The sequence below is a fragment of the Prenolepis imparis genome, unplaced genomic scaffold (assembly GCF_030444845.1).
Source record: "Prenolepis imparis isolate NDT839.2.m4 unplaced genomic scaffold, iyPreImpa1.0 SCAF_13, whole genome shotgun sequence".
NCBI classification, from domain to species: domain Eukaryota; kingdom Metazoa; phylum Arthropoda; class Insecta; order Hymenoptera; family Formicidae; genus Prenolepis; species Prenolepis imparis.
Genome location: NW_028141171.1, coordinates 2,798,154 through 2,824,421, shown reverse-complemented (window position 1 = coordinate 2,824,421; position 26,268 = coordinate 2,798,154). Strand labels below are relative to the sequence as shown.

The 26,268-nt window shown below is 30.8% G+C and overlaps 2 protein-coding genes and 1 pseudogene across 5 annotated transcripts; 1 reads left to right on the top strand and 2 right to left on the bottom strand.

Moving 5' to 3' along the window:
- Positions 1-32: 32 nt before the first annotated feature.
- Mask (multiple ankyrin repeats single KH domain) lies at positions 33-4,767 on the top strand. Of its 2 annotated transcripts, XM_083052864.1 has the most exons (4): positions 33-433; positions 1,723-1,917; positions 2,197-2,240; positions 2,969-4,767. In XM_083052864.1, exons 1-3 carry the CDS (start codon positions 263-265, stop codon positions 2,233-2,235), a joined length of 405 nt encoding a protein of 134 aa, XP_082908990.1. In that variant the 5' UTR covers positions 33-262; the 3' UTR covers positions 2,236-2,240; positions 2,969-4,767. The 2 variants fall into 2 exon arrangements, with proteins under 2 accessions (XP_082908990.1, XP_082908991.1); XM_083052865.1 differs by lacking the exon at positions 2,197-2,240.
- A 3,143-nt stretch (positions 4,768-7,910) lies between these two features.
- Positions 7,911-19,339, bottom strand: Sirt1 (Sirtuin 1). Of its 2 annotated transcripts, XM_083053619.1 has the most exons (11): positions 19,106-19,339; positions 17,960-18,092; positions 17,633-17,867; positions 17,303-17,518; positions 15,731-15,938; positions 14,737-14,895; positions 13,932-14,208; positions 12,590-13,404; positions 12,309-12,482; positions 11,232-11,350; positions 7,911-10,668 (listed from the first exon to the last, which is right to left on the bottom strand). In XM_083053619.1, exons 1-10 carry the CDS (start codon positions 19,332-19,334, stop codon positions 11,250-11,252), a joined length of 2,547 nt encoding a protein of 848 aa, XP_082909745.1. In that variant the 5' UTR covers positions 19,335-19,339; the 3' UTR covers positions 7,911-10,668; positions 11,232-11,249. The 2 variants fall into 2 exon arrangements, with proteins under 2 accessions (XP_082909745.1, XP_082909744.1); XM_083053618.1 differs by having other exon boundaries at positions 7,911-11,350.
- Positions 19,340-20,397: 1,058 nt separating this feature from the next.
- On the bottom strand, positions 20,398-25,358 carry LOC145944919 (ADAM 17-like protease; annotated as a pseudogene). The gene is made up of 14 exons (XR_014426767.1): positions 25,022-25,358; positions 24,453-24,588; positions 24,250-24,350; positions 24,058-24,179; positions 23,661-23,811; positions 23,360-23,554; positions 23,090-23,284; positions 22,809-22,947; positions 22,508-22,662; positions 22,125-22,205; positions 21,748-21,956; positions 21,387-21,625; positions 20,781-20,896; positions 20,398-20,706 (listed from the first exon to the last, which is right to left on the bottom strand). The product of XR_014426767.1 is annotated as an ADAM 17-like protease (transcript).
- Positions 25,359-26,268: the final 910 nt, after the last annotated feature.

Below are 26,268 nucleotides of genomic sequence, written 5' to 3'. Positions count from 1 at the left end.
AAGCAGTGGTATCAACGCAGAGTACTAATCATCTGGCCAACATCGCCGCCGGGGCGGGTCAGCCTGGCGGCGGCGGCGGGATCGACCTGATCACGAGTCTGGAGAACGGTGGCTCGCCGGCGATCTCTCCCTCGTCGCCGGCGCAGGGTCACGCAGGAGATGAGCCAGCTGAAGCTCGAGGATCGCAAGGTCCCGCGACCGATCGGCACCGAGCGAGCGACGTGGAAGAACTATTCGGCCGCGGGCATCGGTCCCGGTGGCGATGCCGATTCCATCGGTTGGATGCTCAACGAGAAATTGGGGCTGGCCGTCTAATTGCAACCTGACACCCGGGATAGACAGGCATCAGATATTCAGATCGAACTCCACTTACAATCAACGTATATCCAACGTCGAGCCCGAGCTTCATCAGATGATGGAGTCTAGCTTTCAGGTGACCATCAGTTCTTCTTCGCACGATTGCATTGATTTTGTCTGATAAATAATTTGTTGAAAATTATTTGGTTTTGAAGGGGGAAAAAAGTTGACAATCTTGAATTTTAACCAAGATTGTTTTTTAAGATCTTTTGAAGATCAATCTAGGTTTTTTTTTAATGAAATTACTCTAATTTTTTTTTATATAAATCAATCCGCAATATTCAGCATAAAAAGTTATAATAATAGGATGGCCAAAAAGTTTACGATTTTACACTAATTTGACATAATTTTACATAAACTATCTCGTAAAATATTTATTTTTCGATGATTTTATACTTTTATGCGTGAAATAATGAGAGGAATCAATTGGTGTAAAGAAAACACAATTATCTTTAAGAAAAAGTATTCTTTTTTTTTGTAGTAGCTTAGTAAGAAATAGTTTAACACATTATATCGAATATACTGTATGTAAGTATTACATATTGAGAATAGTGATTTATGATAGTTTGAAACAAAGTGTCTACTGCTTTAAAAGAACCTAGAATTTTTAGAGAATTTTTTCAAATTAGGTATGGTTCCCTTAAAATTTTATTAATTAATAAAAAGAGTTATATAAATTATTAATTATAATTATATATATATATATATATATAAAAATTATGAATTATATATAATTATTATATTAGATTAATAATATAATAATAATATAATAATTAATGATAGTCACAGTTGGTATAATATAATTTTAGTTATATAAAAATTGTCTTTTTAAGATCATTTTTATTTTTAATATTTATATAAGTTTAATTATATAAAAATTATCTTTTTGTGATAATTTATTCTTATATTGCACTGATAATTTTTGTCTTTATATTGTGTTTGTAGTACACACTTTTTTCTTTTTGTAATTTATTGCTAATGAAGTAATGAAAAAATGTTATGCAAATGAAAAATTCTTATTTTATGAAAAAATTAAATACGAACATTCAATTCTTTTCAGTAATACTTTAAATCCTAATATTTGAAATGTAACTCTTCATTTTTCTACTGTGAGATATTTGATATGAGTATAAAATACAAGTGCAATAATTTAAACTCGTTTCACACAAATGCATACAAAAACTCTAATTTTATCTGAAATTTTAAAAGAAAAATACTTCAGAAAAGTCAAAGAACTCAATGATCAAACTTGAATAGACACTCACCTGTAATGAGGCTACTAAAATGATGAATAATTGAGGATATCTTTTATCCATATATTTAGGACCAATTAAATTTTCTTACATCACTCTTTATCATGTGTAGGGTCATGTGGATGCGCAACAACCTTTCCCGGCTAATGGAAACACCGCGGCTCTGTCACTTATACCAGGTTTGACATTATTGCCAGGACAATTTGGAACACCCGGTTTGGCGGAAATCCCTCCGAATGAACCGAATAAGATAGAGCCTCCGGCTTGGGGAATGCCTGATGCCGTGCAGGACAACAAGCAACATCCGGTAAGAGATTTTCTCTTACCTCTATGGTTTATTTCCAGCAGGGGTACGCAACTGGATCCGGCCCGCAAGGCTTTCCAATCCGGCCCGGGACATCCAAGCTTGTTCCACAGAAAAAATGAAAAATAAACTGAATTATGAGCGCATAAACGCCGAATTGTTTTTTACCTTTATCAGCGATGCGATATTGTGACCGAAATTTAGCTGTTGCGGCCCGCGGTATAATTTCAAATTTTATATTTGGCCCGCCAAAAAATCTAGTTGCGTTTTCCTGATTTACAGGATGTACAAGTGATATACAGGATGTTCCATTTTAAATAAGCCAGGTAAATATCTAAAAAAAAAATATAAAAGATACTAAAAAACATTTCAGACAAAAAGTTGTTTGGTTTGAAGGAGGACGTAAGATGGTGCCATTGATGTGGCTTGGATAATAATTATTTGAAAGTCACATGAAGGTCATTTTCAATTTCTTAAAGAAAACCCCTATTTTTCAAAGCATATTGTTGTAGCTTATCTCGAGAGTTGTTCAAAACACTATAATAAAGTATTTTTTCATTCAGCGCTTTTCGAATTATAATGCTTGAAGTTTACAGTATTTTGACAAAATATAAAATCTTGTAAAATATTTAGTTTTCGTTAATTTTACCTTAATACTTTTATGCATAAAATAATTAGACAAATCAATTGGTGTAAAGAAAACGCATTTTTAAGAAAATGTATACAATTTGCAACATATTTTTTCTTAAAAACAATTATGCGTTTTCTTTCAAGCCTTATAACTCGACAAATACTTAACGGAGAAAAACTTTATAGTGTTTTGAAAAGTTCTTAAGATAAGCTACAAGAATATGCATTGAAAAATAGGGATTCTATTTAAAAAATTGAAAGTGACCTTCATGTGACCTTCAAATGATTATCCAAGTATATTAAATACAATCCCTGTATATTAAATTTTATTTTTATATTTGAAATTTTTTTTAAAAGATATGTTAAAATATATGTTGCAGTGGAGATTACGTTATACGACGTGTTAACTTTTGTTTACTTTCAGGCGTGGACTAAATGGACTCATTAAAAGAAAAAGAAAAAAACTCACACTTTGACACAGCTTCTTCAAATCTCTGACGATGGAAACATTTTGCAATTCATAGTAGTGATAGATTCGAAAATCGTTTAATTATTTGTAGGTATGCATATAAATTTACGATCTTATTTAAAATCCAACAGATATTCTTTATATTACATATCATGCTTAAATGATAAACGAACACGAAAATCCTTAATTATTCGACTTATTGCTATTATTAGAATATATATCAACTTATAATGTAAAAGAGTATAAAAGAGAAGAAGAGAGAATATGAAGGGGTCCGTCTTTACATCTAGGTCGCTAGATTCGCAAAGAAGAAAATAAAGAACGCAATTCGCAGACGCAGATTGACGTCATCGTGCATCTAGCAACCTACGTGGATAGACGGTTCTCTTAACATCAGCACATAACGAAATGAAACGATAGATAATTTGACAGAGTAATATGATCACACTTCTTATGATAAGTCGCAAGTTGCCCCGGCTATCAGTTACTATTATTAATCAGTATCAACATCCTGATGCTCATAATTAGGATGCTAATAATGATGAATATTTTCTCTTGTTGGAACTGACCTGAATTTGCGAAGAGAGTTATTCGAGAAGAAACATCTTGAAAAACCGGAAACACACAGATCTATATTATCGCGAGATAAGAGATCCACAAACGCACATTTTTCACGTTTTTTTCTTTTTTTTTTTACGGTGTCACTCGAATTTCCTGTAGTAACGATAATCAAGTTAAGTTTTGAAGAATCACTTTACAAAACGTTTACAAAGAAAATCTTTTGATATAAATTATGAGTTATTTTACATTAGCGGCAGCTGTTCTCTTCTTACGCCAAATATATGATTCTTTGTATTAGATGATAAAAAAGATTATTGTGTGTTGAAACTATTCCAAAGAAAAAAAAGATTTATGCTGTAATAATATGATGTGTGCGAATATGAAAGAGTTGTAGAAACGCACTTGCTTATAATTTCGATTACTTCCATATGGCAGAGTGAGAATAAAAACCAGACATATAGAAGGATCTTGAAAAAATTGTTAACTCGATTAAAAAGAAAAGCAACAAAAAACTGGGTATTATTCCTTTTCCACCTTCGCACCTGTGCTTTCTAAATCCGTAACTATCGTTTTGCTGAATTTGATTATTTTATTTTATTTTTTTATTTTTCTAAAGCCATATGGTGCTGGATGCCCAGGAGAGATCTGTGCTATAAGTAGAAAAAATTTTTCTCACTAAATCCTCCCCAGGTAGCAAGCGTACGTCATATTGACGTTGATGACGTCAAAATGACGTCATTTTGACGTTTAATGACGTCAGTTTGCTACTTGGGTCGATTACGATTCAAGGAACGAGACCCGTTGTTTGGCATAGACAATTGTATAGACCCTATTAGCGGATATACGTTGGTGCTAAATGATAATTGAAGATTATACGAACGAAATGAAGACGATTATAATATTATTGATCGAAGTTTTCCGTTTATCCAGCCGTATTTTCGTCCTTTTACTTCATAGGCACAATTATTAATCGAATTACGTCTTAATTTTCGAACTGATCAACCAGACAGATGATGTATATGACACTCCTAGCGATCCAAATAGCAAACAGGTCATTAAACGTCAAAATGACGTCATTAAACGTCAAAATGACGTCATTAAGCGTCAAAATGACGTCATTAAGCGTCAAAATGACGTCATTAAGCGTCAAAATGACGTACACTTGCTACCAGGAGTTTTTAATTGAACACACATACAACAAAAGGTATATATTATACGTCACGCGTATAAAAAATGACCATGTTCTCTCGAAATCGAATTTATCTAAGCATTATAAGGGGAAAAAATGTGTCACGAATCGAATATAAACACACAAACACACACGTACACTGTATTAATAATATGTACACCTGAATTCCCTAATCAGATCAATGAAATATTGTTCATTGTTAAAGTGGTAGTGGGCCGCCGATGCATTAAAAAAAAAATAGCTGTGCGTCCCTAGTGCGATAGTGCTATTATAATATTATTGCTGTGTGGTGGTAATAATGTTTATTATTATATTATAGTTATTATATATTATATACACACACAAGACATAACTATAAGAAAGGAGGGAAGGAAGAAAAGAAAGAAAGAAAGAAAAAAAAACAAATACACATAGAGAAATGTTACCCGCTATTTCGGCTGGACTTAGTATAATAATATAATATTATATATATAGATATATGTATATTTATATATATATAAATATATATATATATTCGAGATATATGTATGTATATATATATTTATATATGTATATGAAATGTTCATTTCGATTGAACATTTGAAAATCTTTCTCGATGGGGATTTCGGCAAGTGTTCAATACATCGCGACGACATATAATGTAATTGAAACGATCCCCAGACTTGTATAAGTTTCAATGATGATATATATGATATATGAAGCTCACATGGAAAAAATCATACGAGGGCTTTTTGACCTATATTATATTCCAGGGAGCGCTTCAATTATTCTCTAAGAGTATATTGTTATAATTTAAAGCCTATTTTCAAATTTGATTTATGATAACTGCGATATATGATATAAAACCATTATATGACATATAACAATAAAGCAAATAAATAAATATATGACGACGAATTTATTATTCTCTATTTATATTTTCCGTTCTCCATCGTTGTTCACACGTTTTTTTTTCTCACACAAATATATTTTATTCGCAGAAATACTTTTTGTTTAACAATAAGACCGCATGTATTAATTATTTTTATTTTTATTTTTTTCTAATGTATACATTTTTTTTCACACAATGACTCGATTATTTTTATTTTTATATTAATATAAACTTCTGACGAAGTAAGTTTTTTTTTATATATAAATTTGCAAGATTAGAAATTGCAAAATCAAATTTATCACGACTTTTTGCACAATTATTTACTTTAAGCAATTTCTTCTTGACATTATACTGAATTATGACGTCAGAAGCGCAGTCATTTGAAATTTTTTTTGCAAAATATATCGAAATAAATTTTTTTTTAATGCGACTTATTGTGTTCGATAATAAAATACGTCGAAAATGTTCTTTTACGTTATTCTTTCGTTAATAAATATAATTATATATAACATATCTGCATCGCATAAAAAAAAACTTATTCGTTTAAGGCTCCTGGCTCCTTGTCGACCATGTCAAAATCGTGACGTCAGAGGCGAGAAAACACACGCTAAAATTTCTTAGATGCCATTTCGAAATAAAAATATATTTCGATGAAACAGCACTTCAGATGGCTTTAGCACACTCTTAAAAACCCCCGAAAACTATCCTTTCCCCTTTATAATCAATCAACAGCTGTAAAATGTAATATTATGAAGCCCAGTCCGTCTGGTCTTTGCACATGCGCAGTCATTCCGCATGTCAAATCTGATAATTCGATCATTTTACAGCTGTTGATTGATTATAAAGGGAAAAGGATAGTTTTCGGGGTTTTTTAAGAGTGTGCTAAAGCCATCTAAAGTGCTGTTTAATTGAAATATCTTCTCATTAAAAAATGGCATCTAAGAATTTTCAGCGTGTGCTTTCTCGCTTCTGACGTCACAATCCAATATGGCCGCGGTGAGCACCCAGGAGCCTTAATATAAAAAATTATTAAATAAAATTATTAATATATATGTATAATATATACACACATTTTTTATTAAAGGTGATTTAAAATAAGGGTAAATAGACGATTAAAAATCAAAATAATTTAAGAAAAGATATTTTAAGGCTCCTGGGTGCTCACCGCGGCCATATTGGATTGTGACGTCTGAGGCGAGAAAGCACACGCTGAAAATTCTTAGGCCGGTATTCATAGTCGGTTCTTATATTTAAGACTGTCTTAAGTACAATCTTAAGATGTGATTAACCAATCACAGAGGCGTATTTGCATCTTAAGACATTACTTAAGACGGTCTTGAAATAAGAACGGACTATGAATACCGGCCTTAGATGCCATTTTTTAATGAAAAGATATTTCGATTAAACAGCACTTCAGATGGCTTTAGCACACTCTTAAAAACCCCCGAAAACTATCCTTTTCCCTTTATAACATCTGTAAAATGATCGAGATATCAGACTTTGACATGCGGAATGACTGCGCATGTGCAAAGACCAGACGGACTGGGCTTCATAATATTACATTTTACAGCTGTTGATTGATTATAAAGGGGAAAGGATAGTTTTCGAGGTTTTTTAAGAATGTGCTAAAGCCATCTGAAGTGCTGTTTCATCGAAATATTTTTTTATTCCGAAATGGCATCTAAGAAATTTTAGCTTGTGTTTTCTCGCCTCTGACGTCACGATTTCGACATGGTCGGCAAGGAGCCAGGAGCCTTAAATATTAATATTTCTTTTATAATTGTTGATTTTTATTATAGGACATACATTAATTTTAACATTATAGAATATATATTTAATTTATTCAAAAATAAATTTTTTTGTAATTATAAAGTAGCTTAAATATTTTCAATATTTTAAGAATTCTTTTAAATTAATCATCTTCACAAAAATATTCAAATGTACATTATGAAAAAACAAATTATCGATTTAATTCTATTAGCTTTATTATTCTACTGTTATCATTTATTACCATATAATTTTGAAACATATATATTTAGTGATGATTTTATGAAAATTTACTATTATTACGATGTCATTTGCTCCATTTTGCCCCATTTTGCTACCTTTTTATGATAATTAGTTTAATATTCTTAAAATTGATTAAATATCATAAATCATATAATCCTGCTAATAGCGACTAATAATTTTAATAGATTTTTTATTATAAAGTTTCGTCATCTCCATGGAATTAATTTTTATGGAAAATTACGGGAGGAAAAATAAATAAAATGCAATTTTATTTATAGAAAAACGTTTAATTTAAGAGATAAGCTTATACGTTAATAATACCGAAGAAACAGGAAACTTACAAAGTCTGTAATAGAGAACAATTTTTTTATAATATAATATAGTCACATTACATTAAATAACAAATTATAAAAAATTTTAAATTTTATGTGCTACTCTATTGTATCATCGAGAACATCTATAACTAATGTAATAATAAATTACATTTCCGATCGAACATAATTTTTTTTTGTTTCATCACCGATTCAGTTACTACGATAAAAATCGCAATTTATTTGTAATAAAAATAATAAATATTTATATATGTGTATGTACACAGTATATATTCGTATAGAAATTTACTGTACTGCACAAAAAAAAAGAAATTGATATTGATTGTCAAACTTTGACCTCTCTTTTTCTTCCCTTCTTTCTTCCACTCTTTCTCTCATCTGAATCAACTCTTACGTATAATTGTCACTATATAAAAATATATTTGTATAACAAATATATTTTTAAATATATATATAATATTACATGATGACGCTCGATTAACATCTTGTCTTGTAATGATACGCAAAATACCTTTTTTTAGACTCTCTTTTAAGTAGCTGGTGCGCATACAAGTAAATAAGTAATTAAGTAAAAAATATAAAATTTCAAAAAATTAATTTATCATGAACAATAATTATATGACATAATTTTAAAAAAACTAATTCAATGCGACATCATATATGCATTATTTGTGTACATCATCTAGTCGATCACAAAAGTATCCAAGGATTTCTGTGAAATCGAGGCATTCTAGAAATTCTTTATTACTTATTCGCGGATACTTGTGTATATATACGCTCGTGTAAAAAAACAACAACACATGTATCAAATATAAATAAAAGAAAAAGGAGGAATTAATTCGCGAAATATAATATAATATCTAATTTACCTTCTGCCCAAAATTCAGCACAAAACAGTGATAAAGCTATATTTATACAAAACACAGAAAATAATCCTCATGTGATATCTTAATCTTATTAAATCGCTAATCGTTAGCATAAGGAACCAAATATGCTATATTTCGAATTTTTCTTATCGCCAGAAAATATTCTTTCAGAATTGTCTCTCTTCTATAACGGAATAATGTAAAATAAAATCTTATGCATAGTAGAAGTGTATATTATATATATATGTATATATATGTATATATATATGTATATGTATATATATATATATATATATATGTTTACTTATCGTGTGATTTATTCATTTTTCTTACTCTCTCTCTCTCTCATGCATACATATACGCATACTTATTTAACATATTATTTCATCGTATTTGCAATTATTTCAAACATTACTCACATAATGCAACAGCATTGAATCAAAATCAGTTTACGTCCAATCGTTATTATAATTATATATAATAATAAACTTGTACACAACCGCGTTTTTTCTATTTCTTACAGATATACGTTGCAATAATTACTTTTTGACAAGACCGTTTTTCTTATACAAAATGTCTTAATTTGCGCCTAAGTTTTTTCACATTATTCTTTTTCATAATTTATACGATTACACATCAACAAAACTTCGCTTTAATTACGCAAATTAACGCGATTAAACGGTTTGTCAAACATTATATTGCATTCGCTTTTATTTTAATCTTGTAAATTTGCTATTCTATTTCTTTCCTCTGGCTCATATAAAAATAACATGCAATGCGAAGCTATCCAACATTGCTTTGTACATTCGCCCGTGCTCTAATAAAACAAAGTTGAACTTAACGAATAATCTAAAGAGAGTGTTCTTATTTGCAGAGCTATGACAATTACATGATATTATTATCGGGACGCAAAAGGCTATAATTGATATAACTTAATGATAGAATGTGAATGATTGCGCCAACAATCTTCACAAAATTTAAATTATTACTTATTCATTAAAAATTCGATCGAATCTTTCATTGTAATGCGAAAGAATATGTCTTGCAAATATATTTTATAATTAAATAAAAAAAAATTTCATTTCATTTATAATAGAAATACATCATTTGTATTAATTAATCGTCATTCCTTTCAATTAAGTTTTGTAATGAAGGAAGATCTCGACACTATAATACTAGCAATCTTAATCATATAATGACAGAAATAGCAATGCATGTAATAATATAACATTAGTATTAGTATTTAATTTTTTAGTCATTACTAGTCTAATGCAGTATTAGTGTATAATTTGGTTTGCGTAATTAAATAAAGTAATGTTTCATTTTTATTATTCGCCAATCATAATACTCGAATTAGGAAATCACAAAAAAAGAAGCTATTTGGCCCAAATTGTTATAGATTTACAGTTTCCACAAAGACAATTCATTCAATGTGTGCTTAAAATATGATTACATGCATTATCTGATATAAAAAGAAAGCCGTTGATTATTTTTATAAAATGCATTAATTGTGATCTGTCAATTTAATTGCAGTTTCTACGTTTCTTCTGTTATTTTTCTTTTTTTCCATATATTTTAAATATGATTGTTTCACTACTTTAATTAAATACAAAGAGTGTGAGACCATCATGCAGTTAAAAAGAGAAAAACCTGCATTTGTTTAGAACACTACATTAGATGCAATAGATCCGCAATTTTTTTATCAACTAGGTTAATACATTTAAGATTAATCTCATTTACACATCATCGCACAATTAGGACAAAATTGTAATTTCCTTTAATGTTGTGCTTCACTCTCGCTTTGTCTTTTGCGATCAGAAGACAGGCTGAAACACCAATATATACATATTGTACGAGTATAAAGTGGGTTAAATAGACTATTCGTATTATATAGGATAGTACATTAAGCTACACAAGCAGTTTTGATCATTTTCACATATGATCTTCGTGTAGACAAAAAAACATTATTAGTTGTGTCGTTAAAATAAGAGCCGAGAAAGGGCGATACGTTTCGTACTTATATAAGACAATGATAGCTTATGTACATTATTACATGGACACTGCAAATTTGCATTCAATAGTTGCAACAATCGTTAAAAAGAAAAATATAGAGTTTTGTGCTTAACAGATCTCTCTTTCGATGATTAGATCGAAACGTGAGAAAACTTGCGGAAAAATATCCCTTTAGACTAAATAAATATATTAGCAATTATATTAATTATGTGTGCATTGGGTTCCATTTACACGTGCAACACTTAACATATACATATCTCGCTTCGTAAGCGAGCCAATAAAAATTGCACCGTGTTTATATATTATCACTGTATACAAATAATCTCAACAAACTTTGATAAAAATCGATAGGGAAACAATGATGATCGAAACTAACCACTATATTTATTGGGCTTCAATGCTGTGCAGCACTGTGAGAATTACTCGTCCATTTTGCATCATTATTTTGACCATCAATGTCAGGATCTGCTCCTTCCGATAAATCATCGTCCGCACCTGAAGACACAAGAGAATAATTAAATATATGACAAAATAATAAATCATAAACAGGTAGTCCCATTTGAAAAAGAAATATGCTTGTTATTTTTCAAGGTTATTTGAAGGTCATTTGAAGGTTAACCTAGTTTTTTTCAATGAAACCACCATAATTTTTTATATAAATCGATTCCTCGCAATATTTGACATATAAAGTTATAAAGATAGGATGGCTAAAAAGTAAATAGTTTATTTAAGTTAAGGTTCCTTTTCCCTTTATAATCAATCAACAGTTGTAAAATGACTGTAATATGAGGCCTAGTCCGTCTAGTCTTTGCACATGCGTAGTCATTTCGCGTGACAAAGTTTGATATCACGATCATTATACGGATATTGATTGACTGCCAAGAGAAAAGAATAGTTTTCGAGGTATTTTAAAAGTGTGCTAAAGCCATCTAAAGTAGTGTTTCATCGAAATATCTTTTCATTTAAAAATGGCATCTAAGAATTTTCAGCGTGTGCTTTTTCGCCTCTGACGTCACAATCTAACATGGCCGCGGCGGATCCATGAGCCTTAAATAATTAAAAAACATTGTGTTTCAGATAAATTTAGTTTTGAGAGAAGGAAAGAAGTCGATAATCTTAAATTTTAACCAAAAGGTTATTTTTCAAGGTCATTTAAAGGTTAATCTAGTTTTTTTTTAATGGAACCACCATAATTTTTTTTATATTTGGCATATAAAGTTATAAAGATAGGATGGTCAAAAGGTTCACTTAATTAAAATTTCATATTATCAATTTCTTTCCTCTTCAAAACTAAACAACTTTTGTTCGAAACATTTTTTTTCAATAACGCGATTTTCTTTCTTAATTATTAAACTTCTTTTTTTTAATGGTACACCCTGTATACGAAATTATCAGAGCACGAGTTCAAATAAAATTTGATCTCTGACATAATAAAAAAAATAAAAAAACTTGCATGTCTCTTCCTCTTCATCCTCCTCCTCCTCTTCTTCTGAAGAAGAGTCGCTATCGCTGTCTGTGCTCTCGGAATTTGCTGAGAGAGAGCACTGATCGTAATCTTCAGGTTCGGAATAGACCTCCGCACCAGGAAAGATATATCTACCTGGCGCCAATTGGTAATAAGAATTTTCTGTAATGTTAATAGATTGTAATTAATATTTGTAATTTTCATTTATTCTCTCTCTCTCTCTCTCAAAAGTATTATTTGAAATATCTATAGAAGAGAATAATATATACCTGGTAACCTGATAGCGAGGCTCTCTCGAGTTTTTGGTTGCCAACAATGTCTTTCTAAACTTCTGTTCTTCAACTCGGCGATATCAAATTTCTCCTCCGTACTATCGACACTATTACAACTGTCACCTATACCAGAATCCAACATGGAATCTACCGACGCTTGCCTCAGCTTCGGTATCGTTTTGTCCGATTCGACAGCATCTATCGTTACAATATTGTCATATTTGTTTGATTTTCCACAATTGTCTAGCAAATTATACGATAAAGTATTTTCGCTTATGACAGCTTCTGAAGAAAGGGACAGTGATACTGGCACCACCTGACATTCTTTCAAATTTTTTTTAGACGCAACGTGAAATCTATTCTCCAACGAAGTCATTGCACATTCGACATTTACTTTTGCGGGTGATATGGAACTCTTCGATTCGCACGTGCTACCAAAATTCATCCTTTTGGAATTGTTCTCTATACTAGTATCACCTGATCGTCTCTTTGGACTCTCTCCGAAAAGATTGAAGCTTTCCTCTGTACTTTTGGTATGTTGACCAGTGTGGAAGGATGATATACAGTCATTAATATTTTCCGCATGGTGCGACGTTGTATTTGTTGTCGTCAGCAGATTGTTTTGATTTTCAATCGAAGGTACGTTTTGAGATTTAAAATCAACTTCTATGCTATCGCGTGATACTTCGGTGTTGCTCGCCGTATCTTGATTCTGTTCCCACATATCGGGCAAATAGCGCAACGACAGAAGTTGTGAAGCCTCCTTCAAGATTTTGTCGTACCAACAGACCTCTTTATAAGTGTCACCCAATCTGCCATAACACAACATAACAATAGATCGAGATCTTAATTGTGACAATTAAAATTAATTGTAAATAACATTAAAAGGACTCTGCACTAATCTTATGTGAAATAGATTTCGGTTAAATTAGCTGGTTTTTTTTATATGTTGTAGTTTATAACCTGCTGAACAAAAGATGCAATAGCCTCAAAGCTATGTTGTTTGACTGGCTGTAACTCAGTAACTAATAATGGATAGGTACTGAGTTACAGCCAGTCAAACAACTCGCAGAATCTTGAGTTTTTCGTGTTTGACTGGCTGTAAATCAGTAGGTAAATGTCTATTATTTAGCTTTGAGCCAATTACATTTTTTGTTCAGCGGGTCATAAACTATGGACAATTATTGAGTTACAGTCAAACAGTTCGCAAAACCCGAGTTTTTCATGTTTGACTGATTGTAAATCAGTAACCGTCTTTTATTTAGCTTACATAAAATTAGTGCGGGATACTTATAATATAATTTTACACAAAATTCTTTCACATATGATTTTTACTTACAAATGGCATATTTGATTTATAATAATGTCACCGTCGCCTAGTAGCTCAATGTCGAACTTGAGATGTGGCAATGGTTCCCGGTTAATGAGAATTTGTGGTACGTGCGGCGGAATGGACGAAGGAATTAGAGCTACCGGCCGAACTTTCAAGGACGAGCCGATAACAATTAGAAGATCACAATCGTCCTTGTCTTTGGCCATCGCGTCGTGAAAGGCGTCCGGAAGTCCTTCGCCGAAGAAAACGATATCCGGCTTCATTATACCTTGCGATACCAAGTCTGAAAGTTTTAAGCACGAGATTAGAAATTAATTTGATTAAATAGTATAAATTACTTCTTTGCTTTTTTACTTAATAAATAATTTTTTTCAACGAAAAAAATGGCGTTTTTTTTTTGCTCAATCGTAACACACAATATACACTATCAAATTGGAGGAAAACGGTAAACAACAAACCGTTGTTCTAAATAGCCACGAAACACGGCACTCACATAAGTAAGTGCAATCTTATAAGTTTACCTTTATGTGCTTATTAACAAGCGAAGCTTTATTCGCAGTTACGATTGATGTACCGACTTATGTGTTGGATCAGTAACTTCATTTAGTTTCGAGACGCAGAAGAAGAGTAGATAAGTTTCTCTCATTGGCCATCGACTCGCGAACATTATAGTAAAGGCTTAAATAACGGAAAACTATCACTAAAGATAGCTAATTCTCCATATCATATTGAAATTGATTAAGCCGTTACGAAAGACTGCAAATAAATAACTATCAGCAAGAATTATATGAAAAGAAATTTCTTTATTTACCTCTGTAATTCTCGCTGCAATTGATTTCGGATAGAGAGGGCAATGCGTTCACACGGCATTTCGGGCATGTAGGTATCCTTTGTGCGAAGATATCCTCCCTAATATCATCCGCTTTCACTTGGTATTTACATCTTGTACACGATGCGGTGGCAAAGGAGCCTTTAATACAAAATATTAAATAGAATTTAATAGAAAATATTTAATACATTAGATAGAAAATAAACAATTATAAATCTACTTAAAATTCATCATGATAAAAATAATGTTCCATCATCTATTTTTATTTTCATTCAAGATTATCTCTATTTTCATTTTAGAATCTTGGAAAAAAGATTTTCCAAATTTTTATGATCAGTATTGTGCTTTGATGATTTTAAAATTAGCTAGATAAAGATAATATGAAAATATGTAAATTCATCTTAGATAAGATGATTTTGTCTTAAACATATCTAGATAAAAGCTAAAATTATATGGCGATTCATCTAGATAACTTCCAGATAATATTATTTTTAAGATCGCTTTATGTAAACACAGTTATAAAAAAATGTAAATTATAAAAGGCATATAAAAATATATTCATATATGTATACTTTTATTTATAAGTTTTTATCGCTTACTGCGTAAGTTCTACTACTAAGTATTTTTATGTGCTATGCTTGAACTCTAAACCAAATTATCTGAACATTATTCTAGGTAATTTAGTAAAGATAACACTTTTTTCATCTAAGATGCAGATATAGATAATACATATTTTTATTATATTTATAAAGATAAGATGACGCCAAAATTTCATCTAGATGATCCTCTATATAATTTTATTTAAATAGCAGCAAATACTGCTTATGATATTAAAATCTATCTCAATTATAAAGCATATTCATTAATTAAAATTGATAAAAATCTAAATTTATATAAAAATTAATATGCACAAAGGAAAAGATTTGTGTAAAATATCACTCAAATACTCTTTATACGATAAACAAGTAATACCTACCATGGCATTCAATCACATTTTTAATACCCGCTACTTGTTCCAAAGTGTCAATATTTTGCGAATAGTTCCTCAAGAGCTTCTTCTGCTTGTCTAACATTTTGATGAACCTATGACATGGACTAGGTTTAAATTGTCCTGGATATATTTCGCACGCAAATTTGTAAAACGGCCTGGGATCTTGGCTAAAATAATTGATGTCAAACATGGCCTAAAAAAATTAATCAAAAAATTAAAAATTATATATATATATATATTTATACAGGGTGTTCCGTAAGTTCAGGTAAATCGCTCGGGAGATGAATGGGGAACCAAAAACAAGAAAGAAAGTCGATACAAACATAGGTCCGAAAATGCGTTGTTTTCGAGTTATCGCCATTTTTATGTTAAAATTTGAAATTGCTTTGCTTTTGAATTTTTTTGTCAAAATTGAAACATGAGATGAGTTTTAAAACATATCTAAAGTCAAATAAAAGTTGCAGGCTGCTTTAGCGCTACCCAGGATGTACCACGTGGAGGTACAGCCTGCTTAGCATCCCTTGGCAGAGATCAGGACCCCACAGTTCGTCACTCCTGTGGTATTTAGTGACTCATCCAAACCCTCTCTGCCGTGTGTGTGTGTGTGTGTGTGTGTGTCTGCAACTTTTATTTGACTTTAGTTATGTTTTGAAACTCATAAAAACCATCTCATGTTTCAATTTTGACAAAAAAATTCGAAAGCAAAGCAATTTCAAATTTTAACATAAAAATGGTGATAACTCGAAAACAACGCATTTTCGGACCTATGTTTATATCAACTTTCTTTCTTGTTTTTGGTTCCCCATTCATCTCCCGAGCGATTTACCTCGACTTACGGAACACGCTGTATATTATATACATTATAAATACCAGGTGTCCCATTTTAAAGGACCCACTCAAATATCTCATTGTCAGAAACACTGCGTTAAATCGAAAAATGTTTCCTACAAAAGTTGTAGGGTTTCGAGGGGGACATAACATAGTAATATTCATTTGACCTTGGGCGGCGTCTCCAAGGTTAGTGAAGGTTAACCTTAAGTGAAGGTGAGAATGAATTTTGAAGAAAATAAAAAAATGCAGATAAAAGTTGTTCAAATTAATTAGTAGAAAAAGATGTTATAATAAAAAATATGGGTTTCCATTTAAAAAATTTATTCTCACCTTTACTTGACCTTGGAGACGCCGCCCAAGGTCATATGAATATTACTATGTTATGCCCCCCTCGAAATCCTACAACTTTTGTAGGAAACATTTATTGATTTAACGCAGTGTTTCTGAGATATTTGAGTGGGTCCTTTAAAATGGGACACCCGGTATATATTATATACATTATACATATATATTATATATATTTATATATTTTATGTATTATATATATTTATATATATTAATAAAAAATTATTAAAAATATATACAATTATAATTATATATATTATTAATATAATTATAATTATATATATATTTTTAACTATGAGATATAATCTCTTGATACATTTATAATATATTAATACATATTAATTATAGTTGCTTGCAATTCAAACAGAGATTTTTTAGTACCTGTGGATCTGGTAAGTCTGGAAAATCCTGCGCTAGTCTCGAATAAATACCATCTTTGCTTCTAAAATCAGGAATACCACAACTGACGCTAACACCTGCACCAGTCAGGACTATAATTTTCTTGCTATTGCGAATTAATCGTACCGCATCCAACACGGTATTTATATGTCTAAGTTTTTGCCGTCTCGGAGGTTCTGACATCATATTAATTATAATCTAAAATTCGTACAATTCATATCATTATATTTTTATTTAACTTATTTTTTTTATTTTAACTTATTTTTAAAATTTTAAATTATCTTATAAAATTTAAAAAATTATATTCCATACCTTCCATAATGTGAGATCGTCAACTTGCTCAGGAATCATTGTAGAATCCATGAGAAGATGATGTAAGAGATCCCTTGGATCTGCACCTGTCAACATCTGCTTCTGAATCCATGAAGAGGCGTTTCTCCATTGATGATTGACTTCTGCATCTCCAGAAAGATCAGAGAGACCCGATAAATCTGATAAATTTGAGACAGTGGAGGACATCTCGTCTTTCTCGTCTGTAGTATCAATTCTGAAATATTACATACATTAAGCAATGTAATTAAAAAAAACTAATTACTAAATAAGTCATATACAAATACTAAATATGTATGTGTGACTTACATGCAACTAGCACCATTACTAGCGGAATCAATTCTAGACAATGGTGATGTTAGATTTGTAATTGCAGGAGATATAACTGTAGATTTGGACTCGTCGCTCAGTTCATTAAATCCACTGTCTGCACCAAGTATTTCTGCAAAATATAAAATTATATTTAACAGCTAACATTATAGTACTTGTAACTTTTACATTAACACACTGTATAAATAATAAATTTAAAATATATGTTATCGATTTAAAGCAATTTATTCATAATCTTTTCTTCTATTATATTCTATTATTCTTCTATTAAATTTGTAATTTATATTTCTCATGTAACTAATTTTTATATACAACTTATTTAATTTGATATTAAAAAATGTAAAAAATAAAAAAAAATTTAAATTATATTTCTTATACAATTATATAATAATAATAATAAAATACAATTGTGTGCAAATAAAATAATAAAATAAAATTATGTAAATAAAAAACGTGCAATTTAAAAAATTAATTTCTTAATATTAATTATTTCGCGCCAAAAGTAATATTTAAACAAACATTAAAGGAAACATTGCACAATATATATAAAATTTGTTCCTCCTTCGAAAAGCTTCTAGATTGAAATATGAAATTTATTTCATGCGGAAAAAAAGCTATAAAAATATGAAATAAACTAATTAATGAGAAAATAAAAGCGATGAGAAAGAGAAAAGAAACAGAGTACAGAAGGTGCAGCTAAAACGAACAAACGTCAACCATGGGATGCCATCTATGAATGTCTTCTGTTAATGAGGACGCGATGATCGGTTCCGAAATACGACGATATCGATTGGTCTTGACATTCTAAGGGAGTAAAAAATATTTAATTTTGAATTAAAAAAAAAGAGAAAAAATCTCTCACGAGATCGGCCGGGAAACACATGTATACGTCAAAACGTAAGTCGTCGCGAGAGGAAAAATCGGCTGCGAATTTGCGACGCAATTAGTCGCGAACTGTCATGGCGGCCGAATGACGCGAACGAAGGTCCTCGAACGCGATGGCGAGGCCGAAAAGCGTTCGACGGCCGCCATCTTGCGTCTTTCGGCAACCGCGAAATTTTCACGATAATCGCACGCGCGCGATCGCGATCGCGTCTTATCCATCGGATTTTTTGGTTGTGATACCTTCGAGTTCGTCGTGCGGGCTATCGCGCAGGGTCTCGCTGAGCCGCGGTTCCTCCGAAGCCGCGCCGACGTTCTCGCGATCATCGCCATCGATCTTACGACGTTTCACTGGGGACGAATATTCCAGCAGCTCCGAACTCGACGCCATTTTCGACGGCAATGATGCAGAGAACGTCACGTACCCTGCTAATCGTACACGCCGCCAGAGGGCGCTCTGATTTTCCTTCATGTCAGCACCGCCAGAGGTCGCTACGATCTTCCTTTATATAAAGGTGCCTTTTCATGCTGACGCTCGACGCTCATTTTTAGCGTCAAAAGACGTCACGTGACCAAAAATAAAGATACCAATTCATCAATTTTGGTCACGTGACGTCTTTTGACGCTAAAAATGAGCGTCGAGCGTCAGCATGAAAAGGCACCTTAATAAAAGAAAGATAAAAGTAAAAAGTATCGGCTTTGTTTATATTTCGTGTAATAAGAGAAAAAGTGAGACAGAAATAATGACATGAGAATTAAAAAAACAATTTTTATTTTCTTAACAATACACAGGGATAAGTACTGTTTGAATGAAATTAAGTATTTAATTATTTATTTAGCAAGCTTCAATTTTTTTATTTTATATCGTTATTATTTCTTTTATAACAGTTTATAAATCTTCATATATAAAAAAAATGGTAAAGAAATAAAAATCTCTAATAAATTAATTATCATTATCACAACTAATAAATGTGTATCAAAATATATTTTTAAAAAGCGATAAAAACAATCTTACATTACAATTACCAATTTAGATATTATAATTAAAATTTTAATTACATATACTCTATTTAAATATTTTGATATCAAAGTGTTAATCTTTTCTGTTATATAATTATTATAAAGCAAAATTTTCTCAGTTTGTATGAATATTGTAAAATATCAATGTAAAATGATAATAATACTTTAATTAGTGATAATACTTTAAGTAGTAATAAATACTAGCAGTTGATGACACTTTAAAGAAACTCTTAATATTTTATATATATAATTAATCAACTTTTTTAATACTATATATATTATAGTATTAAAAAAGTCGATTAATTCTTTTACATTATAGGAATGCATCATTTGCTTGCTCAATCACACAATTAATTCGAAATTTCACAGCAGTTATGTAAAAGTTATATACATAATATTGAAAAAAAAGAATATTCACAATATTTAGTGTTATTCTAGCCCGATATCACTATATATGAACTTCTTTGACTAGATGACAAAGTACTTAATGCAATGCGAGTAATGATATTCATGATTTAAGATTGATGCATAACGTGTTGTACTCTTTGTCGCTGGCCACCAATATAAATCACCTGTCTCGGCTCGTCCGGATGAATGAGTTCGTCCGTATGTTTCCATCGCCATTTCTTTTCACTCTCTTTGACACGTTTGTGATCGATGTAACTGATAACGCAGCTCGATGGTATCCATATGATGGTGGTGATGATTATTACAGCACTTACTATATTATCTTTTAGAAAACGCATAACTTTATTGATATTTATATCCTCAATAATGTCCCAAAATCGCTCCACTACATCTTGAATTGTTTTTTCACACATGGCCTAAACAAAAGTATGATATATTAGAATCAACAAAAGCTCTTATATTAAAGTAAAGTGATGTAATATCGTTTTACCTGATTGCAAAAACCTTGAATGCATGGTGTCCCATCAGGTAAAATGTCTGTTGACTCTACCGCAAAACATGATTCGTTCAAACTCAATCTACAGCATCTTTTACATGCGTCAGCAACTGTCAATCAAATTTGACGTAATGTTAATAATAATAATATTAATAATAATATATATCTTCCAACACACACACAAGTACACAGATACAATTATCAGAGTATTAGTTATATAATATATTATTTATATGTATTATATTTGTAATATATTAATTATGTAACCATTTTTAAACTTTTGCAACTTTTTGGAGCTTCTTATCAGTTATAAATATTTTTGTAAAATAATATATCAAGTTTTCTTCAATTCTGACCAAAACGATTGTAAGCATTGAAATACAGAATCAAAAGATCAAAAAATAGCAATTAGTTACATATTATTGCACATAGTAAGTTGCCGGTAAATAAATTGTAAATTTGTAGAACTAAATTACAAGATATAAATTCTAGTTTTTTCTTGCGAGATGACAAAATGATACAAGTATACATAAATGTGATAAAACTCTTCTATCATTTATCGTTCCTACTGACATGCAGAAATTAAGATAAAATACATACTTGTGTCGCACATGCAACTTTGTAAATTTTGCGTCTCGCAATACGGCACACATTTGCCTCCGCGACATTGACCACGTTCAAGACAATTAGTACCATCCTTCATGGCCGGAGATCTTGGACATTCGCTGGATGCTCCGGTGCAACGTGATTCTTATTCGCAAGTGGCGTATTGTGCATCGCGGCATTTCACGCCTGCAGTCATATATATGCAAGTCTGACAGCATGGGGAATTTTTGTCACTGTTGAAGGAAATAAATGAACATTTAGCATTGAGGAATATAAATTAGCTTAAGGATTCTCATTGGAAAATCATAGAAGAAATAGAAAAAATATGTTAGATATATATAATTCTATGCATTACCTACAAACCGCTCCTTGACTAGTTCGAAGTTTGCAATTTTTGTCACAACACTGATCATTGTCTTCTGTTCTCAGAAGACCTGCGTCGCATTCCTCGTCGCCTTCGACTCTCAAATTACCGCAGAACGATTCTTCCGGCTCTGAGAAACAGCGCCCAGATTTGGCTAGCAAGACCTTCCTGATAGATCGTAAGCTGCATGGCGAAAATCTCTGTGTATGAAAAAAAAAACTTATAAAAGTGTATACATATATACATACATACAAAGCTATAGCATAAAAATACTATATTAATATTTCATTCAAAAAACATGCATCGGAACTCAATTTATCACATTGTGATAGAAATTCAAGTTTATGAATAGAACATATATACTTCACCTTGTTATTTACATCATAGCCGCTAACACTATAAGTATACATCAAATAAGATCCACCTTGACTTGCACTTGGGCTGCAATCCTATAATCAATGTCAAAAATTTAAATTCTAATCTTGCAAAAAAACAGAACAAAAATAAAATAATAAAAGATTTGTTGCAGGATAAAGTAAATGTTGACACAAGCATATATTTAAACAATTAATGAACAAAGAAGTTTAATATATTTTAGCACCAACATCTTTACTTTTATTTTTACAATTTTATTATTACAATATTATATTTTTTAATTTTTAATATTATTTGCTGTTTGAATTGTGTTAAACATTAGTTCCATATCTCAGGAATTGTGAATATATACAATAATATCTGAACTATAATTTACCGAAACATCCGGATCATGTTCAGAACCCCAATTATGACGGAATTCATGTGCCGTAACCAAATCAGCTTCTCTTGTAATTACTCTTTGTCCATAATAATTTCTGCTGGAGCTTAGGCCTGAGTTCAGATATAATGTATATCCATTTTTAAAATATTCTGTAACAGAATAAATTTTATTAATTAAATCTGATAATTTATGTTGTATTGTAAAAAAGATGTAATAAACATTGCACCGTTTCGTCATTATACAATATTTGATCAATATTAATTCAGTATATGTTTCTTTAATATAGACTAAATACCTGGTGTACATATACCACCCACTGAATTTCTACGAGGAGATCCTACATAAGCCAATCCAAGAATACCACCTTCAAACTTAAGGTCAGTAAACAGGTGAGCCAAACAAAAATCCTTATGGCTATATTCTCGACTGAACACCTGCATTAATGCATTATGTAATGAGAAACAATATTTAATTTTAACAATAAGGGATATTTTTATTTTATATATATATATATACATATATATATATATATATATATATATATATATATATATATATATATATATATATAATAACCTCGAGCAATGTACGGACGTCCCATTTCTCGCGAATCATATTATAATGTGTTTCGCCACCTCTCACTCGTGTCGGTTCACTATGAACGACGATCTTTTTAATAACAAAACCCATTCCTTTGAAACCATCTTCCTCTTTATGTTCATGCCATAAAGTGTCATTGTAGATCTTATGTACTCTATCAATCAAACTTATCTGCAACAAATTAATATTATTACAATTGCAAATCAATGTACATAGACAATTGTATACTATCAAGCTCATATATACCAGATAATTAATTGTAGTTTTTGTACTGCTGGCACCCATTTCTTGGTAAAATCGGTAATCTGCAACTAGTAATAATGGGCATCTTGTTTTTGTTGGTGCAAATTCGTAGGTTTCCGTTTGCCTTTTCACTCTGCTACTGCTGTTATCCTTTTTTTATATCATCTTCAGAATCGTCCTCGTCATCCAGTGTATAATCTATAACAGAAAGTGTACATAATATTAATGTAGAAATAGAATGTAGAAATAATTTTATGAAACACAAAAGAAATTATGTACTATTTATATTGCAGTAAAACCATACTTAAATTTTCTTTGACGTAACCACAGGTCTTTGGAGCTCCATGTGTATGGCCTTCCCCATCTTTGTAATGTTCCCAACTAAGTTTAACATCAGATGATTTATAAATGATCATTGTTTCATTGTCTAAATGAGGAAGATGTCTCCAAGATGGCTAAAATACATTCAAGGTTGAAGTTAACTTCTAATTGACAATCCGACAATCCATGTTAAATGTAAATAAAAATAGCCAAAAATAAGATATAATTTACAATGCAACGATATATTGTACTTTCTCATTTTTAATATTACTTAAATTATATATTAGTGCATTTTAATTTTATCTAATTCATTATGTTTCATTATGTTGCTTAAATTATTAGCTACTACTGTACAAATTTCATTCAATGTATATACTCACTTCAATATGATAGGTTTCATCCAAAGTTGTTATAATACCTGTTAGAATGCCATTATTAATATGCATTTGAGCATGAGACTCAATTTCTCCAAACACTCGTCCATGGTAAAAATCATCATGATCTACGAGACAAAATTTAAAAAATACAATGACTTGAATTCCATTAATTTTTTTAAATATATATTGTCATACCTAGGTGTATAGTTTTCTCTTTTCCATCTGCATTAACCTCATATGCCTTAAAATTAGAATATATAACTTCTCTTCTGGGTGTTAAAATTAATCTAAAATGACTGTAAAAGAAAAGAAATATTATTAATTGATATAAAATATTATTAAAAATCTCACAGAATGATTTTTTATATTAAATATAAAAGTAATCAAATATGTCTTACCGCCCATGTGAATAAAACCCTACTTCACTTATTTTATTGTATGGATAACTATGGTGAACACCTCGTTTTACGATCTTATGTTGGAAATGACTACTGTGAATTGTTTCATAGTATTTCAAGTTTCTATAAAGTCCATCTGTTGATATAAAATAAATGCAAATTAGATGAAGAAATATTTGACATTATACAAGATTTACAATAACAATAGAAAACAATGCAAAATTTCTCATTTGAATGTAAGATTAAATGATCTTAGTAGAAAATATATCGAGTAAAATAATTATTTATTAAGCTTGCCAATATTAAATATCTTACTAACAATAAGCATGAAAAATCTATGTTGAAATTCTTTTTGGCAATCTAAAACGAAAAAAGTATTATTGTATATTTCTATTAATTCATTAAAAATTTTATTTTTTCTTCATTTATTTGTAAATATCTCTAACAAATTGTTTCTCAATTTTAAAACGAAAAATTTTGCAATTTATCTTTTACATGTTAATTGCAAATCAATTTGACATATTAATTATATAAAATAACAGTTATATGAATTGAAACCTGTAACTTACGAATATTCTGAAGAGTAATAAAAATACAATAGACAAGTAAAGCATTTGGTTTATCCATTGTTGATGGAAGAATTAACAATATATACTTTGTTTTTATATACCCTCATATACATGGGTTATAATCAATAAGACATCTTAAGATATCTTTTTCTTGCACGGATTATAGCAATTTTGTGCACTTTTGACACAATTCATCCAGAAGAAAGAATTTATGATAAATGACATAATAAAAGGGCGGGTAAAAAGAACGAAATAAGATTATTGACAATTTCGCACGTAAACATCATCCCTTTTTCTTCTATTCACGATGACAATTCAATTACTTGTTCATGCAGTCTGAAGTTTTCGACCAATCGATGCATTGAAAAATCGAGTTGACGGAACGGAGCCAATGAGATTGCTGATTGCAAACTCTTCTTAAGGTTCAGCATTTAATGTTGGGCGCGTATCTAGATAATCGTATATTTCATGGTCTTTTTCACGCATGCGCGGAAAACGCGCGTAACCTCAGGGTGCCGTCACATGGGGCGTAACTTGCGTAAGCGTAACCAGCGGATCGCCAATCACCGAGTTATTCCGATAGAGCCCTTCGTCGAGCTCTATCGGAATAACTCGGTGATTGGCGATCCGCTGGTTACGCTTACGCAAGTTACGCCCCATGTGACGGCACCCTAACTTCACGGTTATTTCCCTAGAAAATTATCAAATATCGTTTTTTGCTTTTATGTATAAAACGACGATCTAACAAACGTTCTAATTAGCATATTCGTGACCAACAAACGATTCCGCATCGATTAAGCCTCTGCAAAACTTAAATAATCTAAATTAAAAGCCGAGGGCTAACTTCACGGTTATTTCCCTAGAAAATTATCAAATATCGTTTTTTGTTTTTATTTAAGAAACGACGATCTAACAAACGTTTTAATTAGCATATTCGTGACCAACAAACGATTCCGCATCGATTCAGCCTCTGCAAAACTGAAATAGGATCAAAATAAAAAACCGGGGGCTAACTTTACGGTCAATTTTATTTTTTATTTTGCAGCGTGAGGCTAATCTAACAAACGTTTTAATTAATCTAACAATCACCTACAAACGACTTACAAACGATTAAAAAAAAAAAAACAAAAAGTCAAAATTAGGGGGCCAAGTTCACGGAGCTGCCGTATTTGCATCTTAAGACATTACTTAAGACGGTCTTGAAATAAGAACGGACTATGAATATCGGCCATAGTATCTCTAGGCAC